The sequence below is a fragment of the Phoxinus phoxinus genome, assembly GCF_949152265.1.
Source record: "Phoxinus phoxinus genome assembly, chromosome: 5".
Taxonomy (NCBI): Eukaryota; Metazoa; Chordata; class Actinopteri; order Cypriniformes; family Leuciscidae; genus Phoxinus; species Phoxinus phoxinus.
The window spans coordinates 33775068-33800730 of NC_136880.1; the positions used below are offsets into that span (position 1 = coordinate 33775068).

General features: G+C 38.7%; 1 protein-coding gene across 1 annotated transcript; it reads right to left on the reverse strand.

Annotated features, from left to right (window-relative positions):
- Positions 1–394: 394 nt before the first annotated feature.
- slc25a36a (solute carrier family 25 member 36a) lies at positions 395–25321 on the reverse strand. Its single transcript, XM_079611669.1, has 7 exons — positions 24788–25321; positions 21723–21887; positions 19320–19397; positions 15162–15262; positions 9292–9358; positions 8581–8870; positions 395–3370 (listed from the first exon to the last, which is right to left on the reverse strand). Exons 1-7 carry the CDS (start codon positions 24826–24828, stop codon positions 3177–3179), a joined length of 936 nt encoding a protein of 311 aa, XP_079467795.1. The 5' UTR covers positions 24829–25321; the 3' UTR covers positions 395–3176.
- Between the last annotated feature and the right edge of the window lie 342 nt (positions 25322–25663).

Sequence of the window (25663 nt, forward strand, 5' to 3'; positions counted from 1 at the left end):
ACTATAAACAAAGAATTAAGGCTCCAAAACGGCTCATTTGGATACTGTGGGATTTGTGGCTTCACACGGGTAAGTACATTTGGATGTCTGGATCCAGAGAAGACATTGACGAATATTTACATACGGCATTTACATTGCACTACAAGCCCCGTCCACTGGCGTTCAGTCGCTTAAAATCTTTAAATTCTAGATAGACATTTACATTAAAATTGTGATTTTTATGTCCTTTGAAGTCATACATTTTACAGGCTAGAGAGAAAAAAAACAGTCCTAATTATTTTAACTACACAGCAAAAAGTCAGCAAAAGACCTTCAGCAGATACCAGAGTCCAACATTTATTTTTATTTTGGTCTATTAACACTCAGCCTTTTGAAAAGAGACTAAAGACAACATGGGTTTTGCATTGTTTTTATTGACTGTTTGTACAAAAAAAGAGGTATGATAAATCACATAACCAGCAAAGAATAGGCCACCTTTACCATAAAAACTAGACTTAAAAAAAAAAAGAAAAAGAAAAAAAAAAGGAAAACAAATGAAACAACAGGCGTTGACATACAATTTGTTAGTGTTGGTCATGTTAGACTGCGCAATACAGACACCATACACGAATTTGCCAAATATGCCATTAAATGTGAAATGAAGTTTGAAATGATTAATCTAGAGTGTCGTGTTCAATATTTGTCAATCGGTTAGGCTCAGTTAATAGTATGTTCACATCTGTCCATTCAGTCCAAAACTGACAACTGAATATTCCGACATCACGTTTTAAAAATGCCTTTTTGAATCTCTTTGTAATGCCATTAAAGTCTCTATGAGACTGTGAAGTTACAAGAGCATTTGTTAAATGCAAACTTAAAGCATCATACATGGATGTTTGATCACTTTCTAACACAAGGGCATTACATCTTTAGATACAACACAACTATTTTACTTATCCATCAACGATAGTCTAACTATTCTAATTACACTAAAACATCACGCCTGAAAAAACATTTGTTTTTCCGAAAACAAATGCTTCTTGTTAACCAATTAGCGCAATCGCTGAGATTATTAGCTGTGACGAGAGTCCAGCGCTAACTGCATAATATTGGATGATGTTGTGTGTATAATAAATGTGTGGTGATGATCATTACAGAACTCCAGGGCTTCATCAGCAGCATTACACATATTGATGATGGCTTGAAAATGGACTTGAACTGGACAGAAAAGACACTGAAATGTATGAAAACACACTTCACTTCTGATTATGAATGATGGAACCAAAACCATGTTTTTGCTGTTAGAAAAACAAATACTGTTTCTAAGATGCTACTGTTATTAAGATACTTACAGAAACCCTAGAGGCTCTTTAAGGGATCAACCAACATGAGGCTTAATATAATTACCTTAAATTATACTTTTAAGCCCACGTACTGGTAAAGAACTGTCTGGAAATTATGTGGATAACGTCTAAACCACTAACATGGACAGTTTAAGTTCCTTCATATCATGAGGGTGTGAAAGTACATACAACAGTAATGTAAACAAAACAAGCGAGATGAAAACACTTGAAAAAAAAAAAATTTGTGACTCCATTTCAAGCAACGAGTCCAGGGCCAGAATGAGGAGTGATAAAAAAAAAAAAGTTATTATATATATATAAAATGTAAAAAGAAAAAACATTCAACAAAACGAGTTTCACAATATCCTTTTGTGATAGATCTATCAAACAAATGCAGTCATTCAAATAATACTACTGCATAATCAGAGGACTTAAGTTATGAACACTGGATATTTGATATGCATACATACAGTATATACACATACAAGAATATCCTTCACTAAAGTTTAGTACACTGAACTGTACAATAACTTCCAAAGGGAATTGTTCAGCAAAACACTGTCTTGCTTACATAGTAATACTATGTTTTACAATACAAGATTAAAATTGTCCAAAACAGAAAAGAAAAAAAAAAAGTTTGCGCAAGCCCAGACAGGCCACAAAGTGCATATATTATACGCTCAGTTAGAAGCCACTGTTAGAGGAATCCAGAGAGTGGGACACAATTCTGCAGCTTGTATTCCCACGTGGAAAAATGACTATTGCCTTACGACGAATAATGTCGTCACAACGTGGCATGTTGTTTGTAGGCAACATGCTCAGGGTTAGCATTAGCCACTACCATTTAGCCTTCGGCGAATTTATCTCTGGCTCTCGCCGACACCTGGGATTCAAGTAGAGGTTTTGCAGCAGTGAACCGTGCTGATAAATTTGAGAACGCTCCATCTCTGTTAAAAAAAGGCCCAGCGATGCAAGCAGGACAACATCTCCCAATTCAAAAATACCACCCAGAGCATATACTATACTGATATTAGGACAACGGTATGATCATTGAAAACACACACAAAGTAAGTATGGTTAAACTTAACATGAACCTAACGAAGAAACACTTCAGTTTGAAGCACATGAAGGGCCGCGTGTCACGTGACCGTCAATTTAACGACAGCAAATGGACTCTTGTGCGTGGACAACCATCTGCCTGGCAAGTTTGGAAAGAGTGGAAGGTGACATCTAGAGGAGAATGCTTGAAAGGCAAAGCATCATCTTTACGAAATGGTGATCTAAAAAAGAAAAACATCCTTTATAGTAGTGCTATTGTGCCACATCTGAAAACTCTTTCTTGTGCTATTTTTTTACTTTCCTTCAAAGACCTTCAGTCACTTCAGATCTTGACAGGCTTGTTTTTCTTTTTTATAAAGAAATGGCTCAGATAAAATGATTTTTGCAATGAAACGGCTGTGAAAGGATGATTTTTTCCCCTTGAATGTGAAGGAATTCTGCCAATTCAGGCTTTTGCGTTTTCTTCAAGCATTCCCCTCTCTGATTGTCCTTTCAAAACGGACTTCTCTTAAAACATTTCAAATGGACAGACTGCTTTAGCGTGTCTGTTCACCATCGATCTTTCTTTTTTGAAACGCTCTCCAGTCCGACAGGCTCAAAACCTTCTTGTTCTCGGAGACTACAGCCCCCTTTGGGGGTCCGGGTTAACAATGCGTTTCTAGGATTTGTTCTGCTTCCTTTGGTGTAAAAGCCAGGGACAATCACTCTCTTGGTCTCCATCTAGCTTTCGCTTTCTCACCCTGTTCGTCTCTCTCTCTCTCTCTCTCCCTCTCTTTCCTGGTCTCTCTCCATCTGTTAACCATTGAGCAGGTAGACCACCAGCTCATAGGTGCACATCATAATAGCAGTGTTAGGGATCTGTCGGACCAGATGAGTGGTGAGGCCTCGGTACAGTGCTCTGTAACCCTCCTCCCGGAACACCATATTTAGAGTTTGGAAGAACGAACGATACTTGCTGCCCTCCTCACGTAGTCTGGTACGAATAACCTCTGTCATGGGAGAAAGAGAAAGACCAAACAGTTATTTGTCAGAGGAAAAAAAAACTTAGGAAGATGACATACAGTGGAGTTCAAAAGTCTGATACTACAAAAAAGTGCTTTTATTTCTGCATTTTTATAAAATAAACTACTTCATTCTAAATTACATCACAAACATATAGTAAGTTATAATATACAAATAAATTAAGCGAAAAATCTACGTGAAAAATGTATACATTTATTTAAGAAAATACGGTTCTAGTTTAAATGGGGGGAAAGTCCCTGGTCTTAAGTTATTCATTACATGACAACATTTTCCAGTGCCTTTTAATTGCTACATTTTAAATCGAAAAAAGAAAATGAACGAGAAAAAAATGGACTGATGGAGATTGAAGGTAGGCTTATCTTTGAAAATAGGTCGCAAGTCAGGATTTCAAGGATTTAATGGATTGAGGGTCAAAATGACTGTTAAAGAATTAACCAAATGCCAACAAACTAAGGGTACGTTTACACGACAACTATGTGCTAAAAAACGGAAACGTTTCTTTCTTTGTACAGATGACAACGTTATCAAAACGATCCCAGGTCACATGGATCCACGAAAACGACTGATAACGCTATATTATGCATGCCAGACAGTAGTTGGCTATGTCACTTTGTGATTCGCACAAATGCATTCTTTAACCACAGCGCACTTGAGCCAAACGTACATGCCTATAGACACAAATTACATAATCTATAATTTTATTGTCCGATTTTCATTCTAAGGATGTTAATCTTGATAATACAGTATTATTACTTTGTCGTCTGGGTGAATCCGTCCATCTTCACAAAGCCAGAAATATTCACTGTAATGCCAATTTTAGCAAAAACGGTGTAGAGGTAAAATCTTTGCGTGGCAGGGGGAGCTGCCACTCGACCAGTCACGGAAATATGCGTGGCAGGGGGAGCTGCCACTCGACCAGTCACGGAAATATGCGCCTGCCACTGCGTTATATGCGCCGGCCACTCGACCAGTCACGGAAATATGCGCCGGCCACTCGATCAGATGCGCCTGCCACCCGAACTTACACAATATGTAAGGTTTTTTTTAACCAAATGCAGCAAGTTTCAGCCATGTCAGCCACTACCAGCCACACGATCTTTCACTGTTTACATCTTTCAGACACTCCTATTGATACACAAGAGCACACAGACAGTGCAATACAGATCTTATTTACCTAGCCTATTTCTCATATTATGTGATTTTTTTATTCGCTTTTTACCCATATATGGGAGTGCGCTCGTGGCTGTAAGCGTTGCCAGCCACTACCAGCCACACGATCTCTCACCGTTTATATCTTTCAGATTCTCCTATTGATATGCGAGAGCACACAGACAGTGCAATACAGATCTTATTTACCTATTTCTCATCTTATCTGATTTTTTTATTCGCTCTTTTTACCCGTATAGGCTATGGGAGTGCGCTCGTGGCTGTAAGCGTCGCCAGCCACTACCAGCCACACGATCTCTCTCCGTTTACATCTTTCAGACTCTCCTATTGATACGCGAGAGCACACAGACAGCGCAATACAGATATTATTTACCTATTTCTCATTTTATCTGATTTTTTTATTCGCTCTTTTTACTCGTATATGGGAGCGCGGTCGTGGCTGTAAGCGTCGCCAGCCACTACCAGCCACACGATCTCTCACTGTTTACATCTTTCAGACTCTCCTATTGATACGCGAGAGCACACAGACAGCGCAATACAGATCTTATTTACCTATTTCTCATCTTATCTGATTTTTTTATTCGCTCTTTTTATCCGTATAGGCTATGGGAGTGCGCTCGTGGCTGTAAGCGTCGCCAGCCACTACCAGCCACACGATCTCTCTCCGTTTACATCTTTCAGACTCTCCTATTGATACGCGAGAGCACACAGACAGCGCAATACAGATATTATTTACCTATTTCTCATTTTATCTGATTTTTTTTATTCGCTCTTTTTACTCGTATATGGGAGTGCGCTCGTGGCTGTAAGCGTCGCCAGCCACTACCAGCCACTACCAGCCACACGATCTCTCTCCGTTTACATCTTTCAGACTCTCCTATTGATATGCGAGAGCACACAGACAGTGCAATACAGATCTTATTTACCTATTTCTCATCTTATCTGATTTTTTTATTCGCTCTTTTTACCCGTATATGGGAGCGCGGTCGTGGCTGTAAGCGTCGCCAGCCACTACCAGCCACTACCAGCCACACGATCTCTCTCCGTTTACATCTTTCAGACTCTCCTATTGATACGCGACAGCACACAGACAGTGCAATACAGATATTATTTACCTATTTCTCATCTTATCTGATTTTTTTATTCGCTCTTAACTACCCGTGGAAACTACTCGGTTTTTAAACTTTGTTTATACTCTAGCACTTTGGGATTGTTTTTAACTATGAAAAGTGCTTTACAAATAAAATATATTATTATTATTATTAACCGTATGGGAGCGCGCTCGTGGCTATAGCGTCGCCAGCCACTGCAGCCACACGATCTCTCACGTTTACATCTTTCAGACACGCGAGAGCACACAGACAGTGCAATACAGATCTTCCAGATAATACAGATAATATGAGAATAGCCTATTTCTTTTCGTTTTAAAATGTTTCGTTCAAAAGTAGGCTAGACATTTCTAGCTTGCATTGTGAGGAACATACAATGCAAGTGATCGCACAGAAACCATATGCCACGATTTTATAGGCTATTTTCTTATTCGCTTCTTATTTATTAAATCCAGCCAGGGAATTGTTTGATCAAACATTGATTAAAATTAATATACAATTTATACAAAACGAATTTTACTTTAAAAAGGGCTTTATACAAAACAAAACTTAATGGAGTGGTCAATCATTCTTCAGAATGTCTATCTGAGTATATCAGGCAGCTGCAACAGTGAGAGATAGTGGCTGGCGCGCCACAAGACGCGCTACATTACAGGTCAAAATAGCTAATAAAAATATAAGATAAGATGAGAAAAGGGTAAATACGAGCAGGATTGCACTGTCTGTGTGCTATCGTGTATCAATAGGAGAGTCTGAAAGATGTAAACAGTGAGAGATTGTGTGGCTGGTAGTGGCTGGCGACGCTTACAGCCACGAGCGCACTCCCATATACGAGTAAAAAGAGCGAATAAAAAAATCAGATAAAATGAGAAATAGGTAAATAATATCTGTATTGCACTGTCTGTGTGCTCTCGCATATCAATAGGAGAGTCTGAAAGATGTAAACGGAGAGAGATCGTGTGGCTGGTAGTGGCTGGTAGTGGCTGGCGACGCTTACAGCCACGAGCGCACTCCCATAGCCTATACGGGTAAAAAGAGCGAATAAAAAAATCAGATAAGATGAGAAATAGGTAAATAAGATCTGTATTGCACTGTCTGTGTGCTCTCGCATATCAATAGGAGAATCTGAAAGATATAAACGGTGAGAGATCGTGTGGCTGGTAGTGGCTGGCAACGCTTACAGCCACGAGCGCACTCCCATATATGGGTAAAAAGAGCGAATAAAAAAATCACATAATATGAGAAATAGGCTAGGTAAATAAGATCTGTATTGCACTGTCTGTGTGCTCTTGTGTATCAATAGGAGTGTCTGAAAGATGTAAACAGTGAAAGATCGTGTGGCTGGTAGTGGCTGACATGGCTGAAACTTGCTGCATTTGGTTAAAAAAAACCTTACATATTGTGTAAGTTCGGGTGGCAGGCGCATCTGATCGAGTGGCCGGCGCATATTTCCGTGACTGGTCGAGTGGCCGGCGCATATAACGCAGTGGCAGGCGCATATTTCCGTGACTGGTCGAGTGGCAGCTCCCCCTGCCACGCAAAGATTTTACCCCCTCTCCAAAAACGCATACAAAGTATTCAGTGTTGGGGGTAACGAGTTACAAAATAACGGATTACAGTAACGATATTACTTTTTTGGGTAACGAAGTAAAGTAACGCATTACACTAAAAATATCAGTAACTATACTACTTTACTAGACTATAGGAACGCGCTTTCCTGCGTTACCCAAGCCGTGTTTTCATGTGTGTAAAGCTCTGATCTGTCGAAGTGGTGCGTGCACGCCTGTGTGTGTGTGCTTGCCTGGGCACCGTTGCCATAGAGATCGATTTGAGTGACGTAGCTGCTGGTGCGAAGGACAGAGAGGAATGGAGATGGAGACGGAGACGCGAGTTTCGGCCAGTGGCGATATTCACATTACTTTCAGTTTATTGCTCGAAAGGACACAAATATTTGCCAGAAATTCACTCTATGCCCTGGCAGGCAAGTACTGGCCATCGGGACTACCGGGAGATTCACGGCTTTTTGGGCCGATCCGATGCATCTAAAACTTTTTTGTTCGTTTGTCTTAACGGCTCATAAAACTCGTACATCGGCGGCCCATTCGTTTTGTTTTGCTTAATTGGCGGCGCTGGGTAAGTGCCGGTGTAATGCATTGGTTAAAAAAAGTTAGCGTTAGTTTTTTTCTGACAGACCGGCCCATGAAACACGTAGATTGGCCCATTGGTTATTTTCTTGATTGACACTGGACTGGCCCAATCACATCTTTAAATGCCTCCCCCTTTGTTTGAGCGAGCGTGCAGTGTCAGTGTATCTGTCAAAATCTCTTATATACGGTCTATGGCCAAAATACAGATGGAGAAGAAAGTTTCAGTTTTGCAGTTTCCGTCAAAATAAAATATAATGTTTATCTCTGTCCAGCCCTGATCATGTGTCTACCACCACGGACATAATCCTGTTGTTTGTAGATTTTACAGTGAGGCATATTTCTTTGTGCAGACAGGGATATTGTTATTTTATATGGTTTTACATGCCATTTTTATCGGCTACATTTATAAACACTATGCGGACATGCAGGCTAAATGATGATAGGGCTATGATGTTTGTCCATGTATCTACACGGTAAATTAAGAAACGGGAAAGTAAAGTAATAAGTAGTGAAGTTACTTTTCAAATGCAGTAACTAGTAAAGTAATCTCATTACAATTTACAGAAGTAACTAGTAACTAGTAACTAGTTACTTTTTTTGAGTAACTACCCCAACACTGAAAGTATTTCGCTTTTAGTTGAAGACGTTGTCATGTAAACGGCCCCTAACTTAACATGCGAACTCCAAACCCATAAATGTAACAAATATTAACATAACCATCAAGAACAAAAAAGTAAATAAATCAGCACTCACCATGAGGATATGCAATTGAAGTGGCACAGGTCTTGGATGTGGCAGCAGCCAGCATCATTCCAACAAAGTCTGAAGCGTCTTTTACAGATTCATCTTCGTCATCCATGTTAGCGTTGGCCTTGGACTCAATTAGTTTCCGTTTAATGCTTTCATAGATGACAAAGTGGATGACAGTCTCTGATATGCCAGCATAAGAAGCGGACATGCCCCTGTAGAATCCCCGTAACCCATCTGACCGATAGACACGCCGGACGCACTCAAATGCACTCATGCGCCGTTCTCCACGGTTCCTAAAGAAAGAAAAACATTTGATAAATGTCAGAAATCTGCTTATAATATTTCTTACTTTAATGTCCCCTAAAATATCTGTTTCAATGGGTGACGTTCTGAAATGCAAAAATGCAAGAAAACAAGCATGCTCGCTAGAAATTCTTCTTGAAGAGTAAACAGAGCTAGCATGCTTAGCATAGCATGCTTGCTGTTCAAAGGATAAAAATCCCCTCCCAAAAAACATTAATACTTCTATTCAGCAAGGATGCATTAAATTGATCAAATGAAAGTAAAGACAACTATAATCATTAACATATACGTATATAAAATTCTACTAAACATATATTTTTGATTAAAGAATGCAGCCTTGGCGAGCATAAAAGACTTCTTTCAAAAACGTCTTACCAACTCCAAACTTTTTGAACGAATAGTATTACTTACCTGGCATCAAGCTGCAATCGAGTCTTTATAAGCCAGATCGGGTTGGTTACTGTGATGGCAGTGAACCCTGGGAAAAAGAGGTGTTCCAGATTAGGCTTGGAAGTGATATTGTCAAAGCAACTCAGAGCACTCTCAGCAGGTCTAATGTCTCTAAAACAACAAACTTTCCCTAAAGAAACTCAACACTTCAGACAAGTGCTGTGGACCTCTGTAAAATATGCTTATGGCCTGATTTTTTCGGTTTAAAATGCAGAATATTAATCTTGTTAGCCTCTTGTTTCAGCATATCAGGACATGTCACACCAATCTCACACACCAGCATCGTGATAATGGACTAAAAGTTCCCCCTCAAGAATGCCCAGCATCATTAACAGTGATTACTATCTAATGTCAGGAAAACCATTGCAGATCCACTAGGCACTTATTTAATATTTTAGGTAAAAGAGCCATAAGCACATCTTAAAGTGGCCACAGCAGTAAATATGGCCTTTTAGCTAAAGCATTAAGCAGTTTTTCATCTAGAACAGGACTCTAAAACTAATGTAGCTTTACTTCTTGAATATTTAGCCCTATCCTCACAGAATTAAACTAATTTATGGATCGAGTGGAAGCTAAATGAGATAAACATCTTGAGAAAAGAGTCTTAAATAAAGAAAAACACTATCCAGTTACATAACTGCAGCCAATTGACAAAAACTGTTATTTACGTTAGGTAAATGACTGTTTTTCACAGCATGGGCAGTGAATTATACCACCGCTGTGATGTAGTTGAAAGGCATGCCATGCGAGTACTATGCCGGCAAGATTGTGTGATATGACAAAATCTTAGTAAACGAGATTAGCACAACAGTGACTACGTTTACATGTGCACCAATAATGCGATTAAATTTTTTTTTTTTTTTTTACAATAATCAGATTAAGAACTTAATCGCAGTAAGATGTTTACATGACACGAGCAAATCTATTCACTCCCGTTCACATGCAATTCCCATTATTCTGATTATTCGCCAAGAAGTGTGGTTATTTTTACTGCCATTCTTCACATACCCCAATGCATTGCACAAATTATGAACTCACGTTACTGGCCACGGTTTTAATCTACTTGCGTCAAATGTAAAACACATTTCTATGGACGTATTGTATATTATTGGGGACCGTGATGAACATAGCAATGCTTCTGTAACTGGGGTTGCCTACGTTGTCGTCGCATTCTCTGCACCGATTCGATTCAGAGTGGAGGAAAAACGTCAGAATAATGTCATGGAGCTCATTCATGAAGTTGTGTGAACAACACACGTCATCCGTGCACATGCACACTTTGGTCAGAGCGGTGATAATGCAATTAAGGTGTTTAAATGCCTGCTTATTGCGATTAACATCGGCGTACGCCACATAGTTTAAAGCAATCATGGTTACCACGATTATGAGTTAATCTCGCATTAGTTTGATCAAAGTATTGTGTTTACATGAGGTGAAGTTTATTCGCAACATTGACAAAATCCCATTAGAATCACATTTATGAGGGTGCATGTAAACGTAGTCAATGTCCAAATGTATTCCTGTTTGCCAATTAAATGTGTTTGCAAATTAAGGCTACGTGCATCTTAAAAGATTTAAGTGTGCTTGCATTATCAGCATTTAAAGCAACAGCAAAATATTCTGCCTGATGTTGGTGGGAAGTTGGAACAATTAGTTTATCTGTTCAACTGAAGCACAAAGCATGTGCTTGGTGTTGTGGGTGCAAAAAATATCCCCCCAAAAAAAAAAAAAAAAAACGAAAGAGAGCATAAGACAATGGCAATTGAAGATGAAGGTATTCATGTGCATTTCTAACAGTACAGTGTAAAACATCAGTGTTTGGCTAAACAAACCAAAAGAAGTCTATTGAGCTAGAGAAGAAGCTCTAGAGAGGGTAAGAGGCCTAAGGCAACTGACTGGTGAAGGGGAGGGGGGGATGACAGATCGGTACAAGAGAGTAAGAGAGAGAGAGTGTGTCTCTGACGAGTACTCACAGGGGAGGGGCAAAGCTCCTCTCCTCACAGCTGCAGGACGAAGCCTGCAGATATGGGGGGCAGAGCAGGCTGGCTCACAGACCCTCACGCAGGGTGAAAGCTACAGTAAAGGCCTAAAATAGACACAGGCTTTTCTGTACCACAGTCACAAGCAGCAGTCCACATGCCCCTCAGAGCCAAGTCAAACCCATGAGGGAGTGGAACCATCAAAATAAACCCATCCCAGCCCCGCACACCAATTACATCAAACAATGACCATTTCATCCCGCCCACCACTTATTTAAACAATTAAGAGAGTGCTTTTATTTTTTCCTTTCCTTTTTTATGGATAGAGAGACAGAGAAAGATGATTAGAGAGAGAGAGAGAGAGATATATATAGAGAGATAGAGAGATAGAGAGAGAGATAGAGAGAGAGAGAGAGAGAGAGAGAGAGAGAGAGAGAGAGAGAGAGAGAGAGAGAGAATTTTTGAGTTTTAAAGGACATCATTATACCAGTGTTGTTCATTTTAAAATGTAAAAGTACAGAACAGAGTTGATCCTGCTGCAGTAACACTATTTATCTTGACCATATATGAGCATTATCAATGCTGGGTCATATAAACAGCTACAAAATCAAACTAGGATCAAAGTTTATGTAAACAATAACTTTAAGGAGGGTCAGTAGGCAGTGCATGTAAAAGTCCAATGCTAACCTTGTCATTCCTGCTGGCAAAATCATTGCCGGACGCAATTTCTGAAAGATTACATTGTGGTTCTGCTATTTGGAAAATACTACTTCCGCAAAAAAATAATACTGAATATGTTGGTTCATATAGAGTGGGATTTTTTACATTTATTTTTTCAACAATAAAAATATATGATTATATAATACGGTCTAATATATATGTTATATAATTATATAACTAATGAAAATTCTAATTATTACAAATTAAACTATTAGGATAACAATTTGAGTGAAACTTTAAACTGAAAATGTAACACATTTCATCTTGTGATTCAAAGGAAGCAAAAAAATATGTTGTTTACTAGAAAGCAGGTGAAATACTCAATGTCACATGTTTATTTGATTAAGGTTAAAAATTATCGTTTAAACATTTGGGGAAAGTGCTATTTTTTTCATGTTTTTGAAATAGGAAATGTTTTCTATTTTAATATATTTTAACTAAATGTATTCCTATGATGCCAAAGCTGAATTCTTCAGTGTCACATGATCCTTCAGATATTCTAATATGCTCATTTGGAGCTCAATAATTTATTATTAATAATGTTCTTCATATTTGTTTGGAAACCATGATAACAAAAAAATCTGGATTCTTGGATAAATATTTTGTAAGACATTAAAACCTATTCTGTCACTTTTTATAAATTTATTGCACCCTTACTCAATATTTGCAGTATTAATATATATATATATATATATATATATATATATATATATATATATATATATATATATATATATATATATTACAATAGTGTATTTGTAATATACTGGTTTAACATGATTTCTAAATTTTAAAAGTTCAGGTTCAAACTAGATTCACTTTCAATGCAGACTTTGGAATCCTCTGCATTTAACTTTTTTAACAGTCTGAAGCTGTTGATTTTAGAGGCCTTGCTGTGACTTTTAAAATGTTTAATCACACCATGACTTTGCCTGGCTCTATATGACTCAGTCATAACCTAACCACAATGATGAACCATGTGCGGGCCATAAGTGACATGCATCAGGTTGCAAGAAGAACTGAGCTGGAGGCAACTGTAAACTGATGCCAATACAAAGAGCAATTAAGAGAGGAAAAAAACAGTCACCTATGCTTATGAGAACAGAGCGGCACATGTAATGAATATTTCATTGGCTTCTCCCTTATTGGATGCCAATTTTCCATCGCAGGCCTTCAGGGATCTATATTTAACCACTTTTGTAATGCAAAGGCTATCTGTGGAGTTTGTCAAGCCGTGTGGCCCCTCTTATCAACAACGAACAGACAGAACATGCTAGGAATGTTTACGTTGTGAAACTGTCTTGTAAAATAATGCATAGCCTACATACTGCAATCGAATGACAAGGTTAGCATTCAGTATTGAAATTAAATGACAAAAAAAAAGAAAAGAAGTGCAAGTCGTTTTTTACTGAATTTACCTTTTTAGGGGGTTACAGGCTGGCAAGGGGGCCATGTGTCAAAACTGTATAATCACAAGGAAGTTAAAAAAAAAGAAAAAAAAGAAAAGAACTGCAAGCCAGCTACAGTGGCTACATTAAATTAAATAACCATCATTATCATTTATTAATCATCATTATCATTAGGAGAATCATGATCATACCGGTGAGTAGAGACGTGACTACCTGAGGCGTCCCGATCCCGCCCGTGTCAGTCGCGAGGACCGCTGCCCACCGCGCATGGCACTCTACATGTTAGCGTAGCGCCCTGCTAGCGGCCGCTACTACACACAGCACAGAGAGCGTGTGAAGCCAGACTTTTTAGTAGCACACTGGCATGTAATGACTTATGTCCTCCAGCCCTCAAAAGGTAGAAGAAAACAAAAAAAGGAAAAAAAAAGAAACTGGGAAAGGAAAGCACAATCCAAACTTTGAGGATCTTCTTTTGCAATATTGCTAACAAGCTTTCAAGTAGATATAACATGCTTGAAAGTTAGCCTATGTGTTTTAGAAATGCTTTAAAAATACTATTTATTATTTTTCCACATAAAATTTTCAATTCTAGATGTCCTATTTTCTTTCTGTGTTGCTTACATTCTGTAAAATAATATTTTAATTGATCAAACTGAGACTAAGACTAAGGGTGCTTTCACACTGGGCTCGCTTGCGGCGGCCCGAGCCCGAGCGTGATTGTTCCCGGCGCCCCCCCGCAGCGCTGGTCTGGTTTCACACTCGAATTGATTCTATCGAACCCTGGTGCGTTTGTGTGCATCTTAAGTCATCGCAAACATACACGGCGCATGATAGAAAACAGATCACAGGTCAATATATTGTGTTTATTCACTTGGAGCTATTATGCGCAGCTGAGTGAACAACACAGGTTTACTGTGTGTGTGTGTGTGTGTGTGTCGCATAAGACTTGCAAACGGACTCTTTTGAGGAGACAATGGATTTCCATTAACTTGTAGCCTGGCGCTCTGCGCGTATACACTACATGCTCACTCTCGTTCGCATCTAAGGTAAATCATCAACACTATCATCCCTTACATGTGTTTTATTTAACTAAATGCATCATAATCAGCTAAAAACGCATTCGCTGGTTACTTTACTTCCTGAACAAGTGCGAACCCAAGTTCCTGTTGCTTTCACATTCACTCGAACCACGGCACATGACAGTGTTCACATTAGCGATTTTTCATGCGAACCATGCCCCGTCCCGAACTAAACTGCCAGTGTGAAAGCACCCTTAGAGTAGACAAAGAGAGAACAAGTATTTTCAAAATGATTTGCTTTCATTTTTTTTAGCTTGGGAAAAAAAAGAAGCTTAAAATATGTCTGCTTTAAATTGAGTATTTTGATCCTGAAAGTCTTTAATTGTGCTTTCGGTCTAGATGCTGTCATACCTTGAAAAAGGTAACCCAAACCACGAGGCAAATACCATGTCTAAATTTCCCCATTTGTACTAGATGGTCAACTAGGATAAAACATTTTATCGTAATAAGGCTGTAATTGCTAAAATCAAAAGCGACTGACAAACATCGGTTATAAAAACCCAAATGATGCATTCTCTTGTTTGTGCACACTAAAAGGTGAGTATTAGTTTAGTTCAGTGTGTGAAAAACAAACAAAAAAGAGCCAATGCAAACTTAAGTCAAAAAAAATTAATCTACATGAAAGATGTTGCTGGGACTCTTACCTGCTAAACCAGCGGACAGCATGTGCACCTGTGTGGAGTCGGGATCAAACACATTGTTCAGCTTCTCTTTGGCTGTGGAGTAGGCAGCAAAATATATTGCTCTGTGGACAAAACAGAAATGAACAACATAAATTGCTTTTGAGTATTTCAATATGTCAGTGTTTATTAGAAGTGGAAGGGACAAAATCTTTCTTTCTTTCTTTAAAGAAGAAATATTTTTAGTTATGTTTTTCACATGAATATTTTTGCGAAGTGTTGTCTGCACACTGTCCATATGACGTAATTTTCATCATCGGGAGGGTCCGCGGACATCTGCGCAGACGGTGCGCGTACAACAGCGCGTTCGCGAGGTGAATGTTGAGACAGAGGAGTCCACTATGTGGCATGTACTGTGCAGTGGTCAAAGAAGAGTGGGGAAAGAGTGATACAAAACAGTAAAACAGGGTTGCATTTCCTTCTCCATCGCTTTTGTTTTGGTTCTAGCATGCAGTGGCAGTTCTGCTACTTTTCTTCTTCTATCCTTCAGAGCGAATGTCTTGTAAATGACACGACTCAGTGCTTCCCTATGATGTCTGATAGGGTATAAAAAAGCAATTGTACTGCGCATGTGTCGAACCCGTTCCACTCGACACGGTGGAACACGAAAAATTAAGTATACCCGTGCCTTTAGGGTGATAATGTCAATATGTCATCACAGCTTTAAACAAAACAAAACAACTCTATAGCGCTCTACTCTGCAATGATGACTGATATGCCAGAGGTATGCCATGCTCATCAGATCACATGTCCTGTATTAGCTACCAGATTTATTTTCTTAGACAGGGCAAATGCTGAAAATACAGGATTATTCAAATGAAAATTTCCGATGTAGGATTTAAGCCTTCCACTGTGGGAAGGTTTTTTCCTTTGCTTTAATCTAGGTTACATAATTCTCTCAGACACACACACACACACACACACAACAACAACAGTACATTTTAAGGCATCACTAAGTGACCTGCCAACAAGCTAAGCAGCCATTTGTTTCCTGATGAAATGCTTATAACACATGCTTCTTCCCGCCTCTTCAAAAATACAGCCAATCAGTGCTCTTTTCCATTTGAATGACAGCCAATCAGATCCCAGTCTTAACATCTGCCAATCCTGTGCGTGTTATGATGCTGTAGTTTGGTGCATGGCTTAATTTGGCCATCTGAATGAAATAACGTGACCTTCACAGGAGGATATTACATAACTTCAAACTGGATTTCGGATCAAAAAGCTGAAATTAATTATGGTTTACAATCTTAAAGTGTATAGCTAATGTCAGTACGTGAATAGAAGCACATACCAAGCCAACCAAGTTATTTCTACCTACGTGTGCATTTAATCTTTATGTAACGCAAATGGTCACGAGGCAGCCATTCCAGCTGTGATGGCAGAGGACACACAGGACAGGAATGCTGAGAAACACATGCACAGATGGGGAGAAACACGCTCATCACATATCTCCTACAGCATGAAAAGGTTGCAAACACTGCAATACAGATATTTTAAGTGGTTTAGTCGCAACACCATCACCCACATACCAATATAAATGAGATTAAACTGCACAGACATGCACATGAAGCTCAAGTGAATGAGGGCATGAGAGCAGCTAGTCTGTAGCATAATGATGACGCACCACAGTCAATGAACAAACTGATTCATACAGGAGAGAGGGAATATTCACTGGAGGTAATGAGTCGATACACTCATACAGAGCAGATAATGCAATCACTTTCATAGACAATACTAAATATAGTAGCTATTTTCTAAAACTTAGTGAGTTTTACTACAGTAAAAGGTTGAGTCCATAGGCAGCTCACTAGGTTTTGGAACAGATCTAGTCGCCTAAGTGCTATTAGACCCCTTTTCAGTTAGTAAACATGATGACTTTTTTTGTGGGCAGAGCTTAGTTGGTTGCAGAATGATCCCTCTGGCCGCTTCATTAACGTTAGTTTGCAAGTTTTGTTAGCTTGTTTTTTATTTAGAAAATCCGCTTTTTATCTTAATGTGCAAGGTCACTCACTGTCCAGGGCCAGTGTTATTTCCAAAAGTTAATTTTAACGGACACAACCAGATTGGCCGACCCGTACACGCTAAGTCAATGGATGGACGATCTGACAGGATTAACTTCCCTCTGGTTGAGAAGCCTGACATCTACACCTACCCGATCGCAGAGAAACCGAGCGCAAAGAGAAACTGAGGGCATATACATCTTTAGATGCCTATAACTATGTGCTAAATGATCACGTAGACCTACAAGACTTGTGGTACGATCCGAAGTTCTGCCTAGCCAGCGCCAAGGCCAGAAGACGACAATGTAAAGAATGACATTACAGTGCAATTTTAATTACGTGAATATTTTCTAGAAATAAAAAATCTAGATACAGCAAATACATTTTTTAACAATGTATTTGATTACCCTTTCTTGCCACGTTCTACAAAAAGTCTAACGTTAGTCACAATCAATAAAAACAACAATCATAGATGATTCACAATAATTTAGAAAACATAATGCGATAAAATTTTTAATTGGAGCTGTACTCCATCGATTCTAGAACCTGACAACACAACAAGATGACATTCAATAATAGTAATAATAGTATTGGCCGCCTCCAGTTTTCACTTTGTTTTGCAACCAGCTAGCGGCGCAAAATGAGTCTATAGATTTTGGAATCCACTCACTACACAAACTACAGTTGAGATACAAGCTCGTTTCCACCGAGTGATACGGTACAGTACAGTATGCAATAGTTTCCGTTTCAATTGTTGTGAATGGTACCAAAATACCGAACCGTACCACTTTTTTGGGACCCTTCCGTTGGGGTACCTAGCACAGTAGTCTGATGCCTAAAGGGTGGAGCTAAACTCACTGCAGAATGTTGATTGGTTGACAGAGAATTGTCACGTACACATGCTACAAGGGGAATGACAACACAAGAGGTGCCATTTTTTTATATACAGTTGAAACAATACGGTTGCAACCCAATGTTGGCGGGCAGCAATGTACCATGGCCGACCCAGGAGGTGCATATCCTGTGTATAATTGTTGTTTACTGTGTCTCTTTATTATTTGTGCGAGAATGACGTTGATCGCTACTTTCCGGCATACACCATGCCTATCAAGTCAGGTTACTGCTAGCGGTGGAAACGCAAGCCGGATAAGGGTTTACCGTCCCGAATCGTACTGTACTGAACTGTACAGTACTGGTACGGTCGGTGAAAACGATCCAGAAGTAAGCGGTGAAACAAAAGAGGACCCATAGCCAGTTTAGTCTGTAATAAGACAGTGACATGCTCCCCTGATGATGATACACTGAGATTAGAGCGTGAGACATGACCATCAGGCTATTATGTAACAGTTTGATGGGGAACTTTTTTCTCTCTCTTCCATCTTGACTGCAATAAGGAAATAAAGCAACCCCAACAGGAAACAGTGAGGAACACAAATCCAAAATTAAACGTATATGTTTGTGACAGAAATTGAGTTACAGCTAATATTTTCTGAAGGAAATGCTTGCTTGTAAACTCAGATATCCGTAAATCTATAGTATCACACTTTAGTATTAAGGTTTCTTACAAAACAAAGATCCCTTTAAGCATATCAAGATTAATAGGCAGATGCAAAATTCACACACACAAAACAAACCAGTTGAGTTTCAGAAGTAAAAATCCCATTAATTTTCCCTATAGGGAAATTGATTTTGAACGATAACTTATAAAGACAGACTTACTGTGAGCTCCGAGGTTGTTACATGCTTTTGTCTAAGCCATCAGACCACATTATTTAAACATATTTTTTTTAAATTCATGTGGAATTACAGGTGAAAAGCCACATTTACTGTGATTCTGCAACGAAATCTCCACCAATCAGAGAATCACAATAAGCAAATCACACCAAATGAACTCATACGTCTTGTTTGAATAAAAAGCTACACACTGCATCAGTAATGTTGTGATTTACCTTATAGCTAGTCGTTTTTGTTCATGGTTTAAAACTCTTTAACAGATACTTTTTTTTTTTTTTAAATGGGAATAATGAATGGGAAAAACACTTCCAGAATCAGGGCCGCTGAAAAAGTGGGCGACAACTGTTGCACTCTATAGCATTTGTGTTTTTGCATACGGTCATACCTGGATGGAGCCACTCCCACCAAGTTGGGCCCCAGGCCCCTAAAGAGTGAGCGAGGACCTTCTTTCTCCAGTATTAACCTGAGAAAAATAGAGAAAGTTAGAACAGTATATGTAACTGTGTTAATAATGGAAGATTTAACAATGTAACATGTTGTTGCAATAACATTCAACACTTGCTGCACCATCTTTAATAAGTTATCCAGACCAACTAAAGGGTTTGAGATGAAGTAGGTAATTGGGAGAACCAATGCCAAGCTGTACCTTAATCAGTGCTGTCTGTTGTGTTTAATTGTATACGTGACGGTTTTAGCTATACAGACAGCAGTCAAATAGGCCTCTGAAATGTATAATTCAGATCAACTAAAAAGAGGTTGCATTCAACAAATCCAGAGATGGGGTCGTGCTGACCAGCATTTTACAAACTAGATGGAAAGTCAATGTTTTGCTTGGAATTGGACAAGACATGTTCAGACTTTTCTAGAATTTTTCTTTCAAATGTTTTTTTTTTTTTTTTTTAAACAGCATCTGCGACTCATTTTCTTCTGACCTACTTTTCAATCTTTTTTCCCTCTGATTCTACAGTAATACAATAGGCCTGTATACCAATGCTTGCCAGAGGCCAAAAAAGTGATTCTAATCCTGGAAAAGACAGCAAGGCTACACCCAGAAAACATTTTGCCAGACTAGCAAAATACTAGCAAATGTGGCTCGTAGAACACTCATAAAGACTACTCTCAAAGAGCCACATAATAGAAACAGAATGTATGAAGTCTCTAAAATGTGTGAATTTAGTATATGATTTTTTTTTTGAATAGCCATATGTCAATGTGACTGTACAAAGCCTTTTGTAAAAATGATTTGTAACATAATAGGTAGGCCAGCAACCATGTTAGCAGAACAAAGGCAGAGGAAGGTATGTTGCTGGCATTAAGAAACATTATACATCTTTCTCTCTTCATAGACTTTCTTGCCTCTACGCTACGGTCACTACAGATTAGATGTCAACGATATATCGCTTTTGCATATTTATTGGCACTGATAACCAATTTCTGTAACAATCGGCAATAATCCACACCAATAGTTTATCCCGCTTGCATCTGTTGCGGGAGCAGCTGAGAAAGGTGCCTTCTACCTTGGGGGTGTTTGTTTTGACAGCAGAAAAACATCAGATGCGGATTTAAAACTTTGACAACGAAAAGGTATGTATACACTACAGAACATGTTGTCATATTTTAAATTGATACATTTTTTGTACTGCTTAATTTTTTGGACATTAGTGCTTCAAACGATTGGAACAATATGACAAAAATACACACAAAATCTGAAACTAATGTTTAAATGACATGATTGTTATAATCTATTTAGTTATATATCTAGCTGGGCAGGTCTATGGATTCGTTAGCCAGCTAAGTTGCATATTTAAAGCAAGTGATGTGAGAACGCTGGTTAAAAAAAGCACCCTCAATCGAAAGCAAGAGCACCCTCAGTGAAAACTAAAAAAATATCATATTGCCGAAACATATTTGGCAAATGTTCCAGTGCGTATTTGTGTTTGTGCTCTGGAGAGCGTCAAAGGTGTATATTTACAATGTATGTTGCAGCAATGAGCAATGTAGCCAATCACAGAGACATATCTGTTGATCTCTTGAATGCAATGGCCAATCAGAGATATTTAAGTTGTTTAGAATCCACTCACCGCTCAAAAAAACATAGTTTTTGTACGGTGCTGAGTTATGCATGGTCTTGAATCCTCTTATTATAACAAACAAAGTGTAGACATGATGCAAATAAGAGATTTATTGTGCAGTCGGTGTAAACTCGGTGTAAACTGCTTCATTGATTATAACGGAACTTTGTAAGATCGTGATAAACTGAGATGAATGACAGCTTTTTAGTTATAAAAAAGGGAGCACTCTTTGTGTGCTTTATAACCCATTTAGAATTTGAATAAAAGTTTCATATTTCATGCTGCTAAGAGGGCCAACAGTCATGTACACGCTGCAAAGTTTTGGAAGTGAAATCCAAATATAAACGATTCCCTATCGAAATTGCAATAGATTTGACATGCATTAAGATTTTACTGCATTAAGCAATGTAAACGCAGACTAACAGAAAAATATTTGAATTTCCAATTGGTTTGATTCAGTTTCTTTTTTTTTTAAACTTTTGGCTAATTAATTGGTTATCGGCAGGTACTGCCCAACTTAGATCAGTAAAATCCAAAGTCTAGCTCAAAGTCTAGAACTGTTGATAGTCAAGCTCCTTTAAACAAAAGCTTTGGAAGTGTTGTTGGAAATGGTACCAACAAGTGTTATGTTCTACTGCAGTGTTTTTGAAACATTCACAACACTGGTTTAAATGTGCTGGAACATGATAAACCAGGTTGGGTTTTGTAGTACTCACTTGAGACAGTGCAGAGGCCCAGGCGGGGCCACACGGGCCATACTGGCCCCATTCACAGTGCTGAGCTGAACCTCAGAGATGTAAAAAGTCACCGAAGAAGATTGCAGCCTCGTCTTCACCACCTCCAATGGACATGTCAATATTGCACCTACAGTGCCACCACAGCTAGAGAGAGAGAGAGAGAGAGTAAAATGATTTATTATTCACTTTTATTCACACAATTTGTACTGAATAACTAGTTAATTGCCACTGGGGAAAAATAAATAAAATGTTTAAACTATTTTGAAATGTTTAGAGCAAGAAGTACAAGCCACACTGTTTTTTAATAAATGTGCATAAGCAAGAATTATATTTTTAACCATTTTAATTTGTACACAATTTAACAATACACATCAATAAACAGTAATATTAATCTGCATACATTGTTATTTTAAAGTTTAGGGTCTGTAAGATTTTTTTATGTTTTTGAAAGACACCTTAAATGCTCACCAATGCTGCGTTTTATATATGAAAACAGCGATTTTGCTTTTGTCAAGAAAAAAAACTACCAGATCCAAAAAGGCACAATTCTCTAGTAGGACGAATGAAAAATAAGCTGCTGGCATAAAGGTGTGTTGCATTTTAAGTGCCCGAGCATTTTTCCTTCCGCTGACATGCACAATGATTAAACTTGGCTCTATGTGGGTCAAGTTGAACATGTATTGGCTTGTGTGCATTAGGGGGAGCAGAAAAAGGTGGGCCCCACATGCAAAAAAAAATCAGGAGGTTAGACCTGGACAAGACCCACAAACAAAACCTTGCATGTAATAGCATACACACCAAACACTTCTCAGTTGATGAGTTTCCACTAATTGACTTTTAAAAGCATCAAAACTGACTACCACCAAAATACCTTTAATTATGTCACTAAATGTCAAAGGTCTGACAAGACACCAGTCAATCAAACTAATAAAACAACCCTCAAACACATTGTTCTTCTTTTATTATGTGGGCATAAAGTTGACAAGGAAGCACTGAATGTTGATGACAAGCTAAACCTGATGACCTCAGAATTGAATTTGTGTGTTCTAAACCTCTGAAGGTCTATTTTTTGTGCCACCTTTCAGAAGACACATACAGTGAGCAGCTGCGAACTTTGCCCCAGATATGCAGCCCTCTGTTTGTTGCTGCTAAGGTTTACACATTGGCTCTCTCACTCACTCTCTCTCTCTGGTTGGCCGATGAACAGAACGATCATGCCGACTTCACGAGCAAAACCCATTTGCCACTCCTACTAAAAAGCTCTGCAGAGGCCTATTAGAAAAATCCCAGTAGATTTTTTTATTACTCACAGTTACTTATGGAATTCTACACTTAAAAAAAACTATTGCATAACGAGATTTGTTTTTGAAAAAAGGGAAGTAGTTCGGGAAAAGAGGAAAGTAACGGCATTTAATTTCTTCTGAAATACAAGACCAAATAAGCAAATGCGAAGGTGACCACAAAAGTGAAGTCCCCTGATCAATGATTAGTTTAGAAGCAAAAAATAAAAAACAGTTTGCACTTTAGGTTTACACAGCAGTGTTCAAAGGGTTGAAACTCCCAGGTGTGAACTAACAAAAGTCTTTACTAAAGTAAACAGCCCCACATAAGCAGGGCCTGACCCAAATTGAAACTCAAGTCCACTCAAAAGATCTCAGATACTGTCATCTGAGCAAACTAGCCTAATATGTCCCACACAAGAACCACTTGTGATGTGTTACTCATGGACGCAATGTGTACATTTACTTTTGTATTGTAAATGTACAATAACTAAATTAATTTTAAAACATGAAAAAAAGATTACAATAAGCATTTGACGACAAATAGCCAATATTGACTGATAACACACAAAAAAATGTAAATAAATGCTTTTTTTACCATTAAAGTAAATGTTATTAGTCAACAACCCATTTAAAGGAACAGTTGCATAGATGGAGGGTTATTTTAACTCTCAGATGTTTATAAAAACTGGTATTGCTATGCACTGAAAAGTGATTCTCATTTGCACAGCTGAGTAATTATCTGTTTCACAGAACCATCGATTTGTTTATCACAGTTATTTCCAGTGGCAGGTCACAGGTGATCTATTCACTGCTCACTGTTATACTTATAGATACAACTCATCACTAGTTATATTGACATGCCACCGAAAATGTATGAATGAGCTACTCTGAAAACATTCCCACCAACACTATATCTTGCATATGCAACAAAATAATTTAATCTCATAGTAAGAATATGATCAGATGGCACTTTACGCTGCTATTAGAAGCTTGTTAGACCTCGTATCGTCATCAAGTGACCTTCAGAGATATGAGCTTGTTACATTCCTGATTATGAAAATTGGCGAGGCAGCAACCTTTAAATCAAAGACTAAGAAGAAAATGATGTTTCTAGGGGCCTCACGGAGTGCAAAAAAGGAGCCAGGGACATGTCATGCAGGAATGAGAATGGAGTCAAAAATAGCCGTACTAACTTATACTAGAGAGATCCCTGTCACACATCCAGCATAAAACTGACAGTTGAAACCACAGGACTACAACAAAGCCTCCGGTTTGCTACAGGAAACAGTAATATGCTACAGTAGTTCACATTCATTCAACGAGCAGCCTCGACTTTTTCCTGTCTCTAATCTCATTCTGCATGGCAATAAAAACATGAGTGAAAAGCATCAAATGAAACAGAACTTCCTGAAAAACATGAAACGGCCATGTCTGAAGAGTTCCAGAGGATTCTGTGACAAAACCAGAAGAGATTATGCATCTGTTGCATGACCTTGCATTCACAAATAAAGCATCCGATCATCTGTAGAATGATGAAGACGTGCTGACAGACAGCTAGATTATTTACAGCAATGTTGAATGAGCATCTAACTGACATTTTATAATGGTCGACCTGTTCTTTTGCGATACATGCATCTTATGCTACATTTTAAAAACAATCAAGCCCAACTATAACGGATAAATGTCAAAGAGACGGGTTGACAGCTGCCGTGATAGATAGATCAGTCTGTCTCAGGCTCGCTAACGTTAACTGTTACTCACCCTCCAGCAAAGAGATGAACCAGTGTGTCCCTCTGACTCATCCTTTAGCATTCTCCGCACCCACAACCAGGCCTGCAGTGCGAGCAAGAGCCGGACAGCTCCGCCGAACCCCGCTGCGATTCTGCTGGACAGTCTCAGTTTAACTGGTGTGGATGAGGGTTATAATGCACACAGATATTAAGCCCGATGTCTCGCGGGCGAAATGCGTCGCGCGATGCGGCTAGCACAGTCTGCTAACGACTGCCGATGTGCGCAGATGCCTCTTTTTTGCCTCTGAGGGGTTCGCTTTTAATGTATCTCGTTCTTTTCTTATAAACAACACAGACAGCTATCTGATTTCTATGTTGTGGTTGCAGGGGACGCGGTTTCTGTGGAGCTAGATCCGTGTAGAATCGGTAGTGCCAGTGATTCAGAGGCTGGAGAGCTGACTGAGATGGACACAAGTGTCGCTATTTAGGAGCCAATCAGAAACCGCAAAACAGAGTCCGCGATTGGTCGGTTTGCTGCGTGACGCCATTTGCTCCGCCCTATCATGCTCCTTTCACATGATCCTGGAATTGATAAATCGTAAATATTGATTTATCCCGATTTTAGAGGTTAAGAAGACACATATTTGCACAGTTGTTTATATGGAGAATACAACTTTGCTGCTATTATAGTTCCCCTGAAACGTTAACTAAGATTAGTTTAACAGGACTACTACAGCGTCATATTTATGTCCATATTTTTTTTAATCTGTTTGACAAAACCTACTTCTTCCTTTTTTTTTATTTGAAAAGGCCTATTAATATCAGACCTGAGTTGATCATGGAGAACATACCAGGGAATTGTTAAAATGTGATTTAAATCAGGGAAATCTGTGAAGTTCATGTTGTT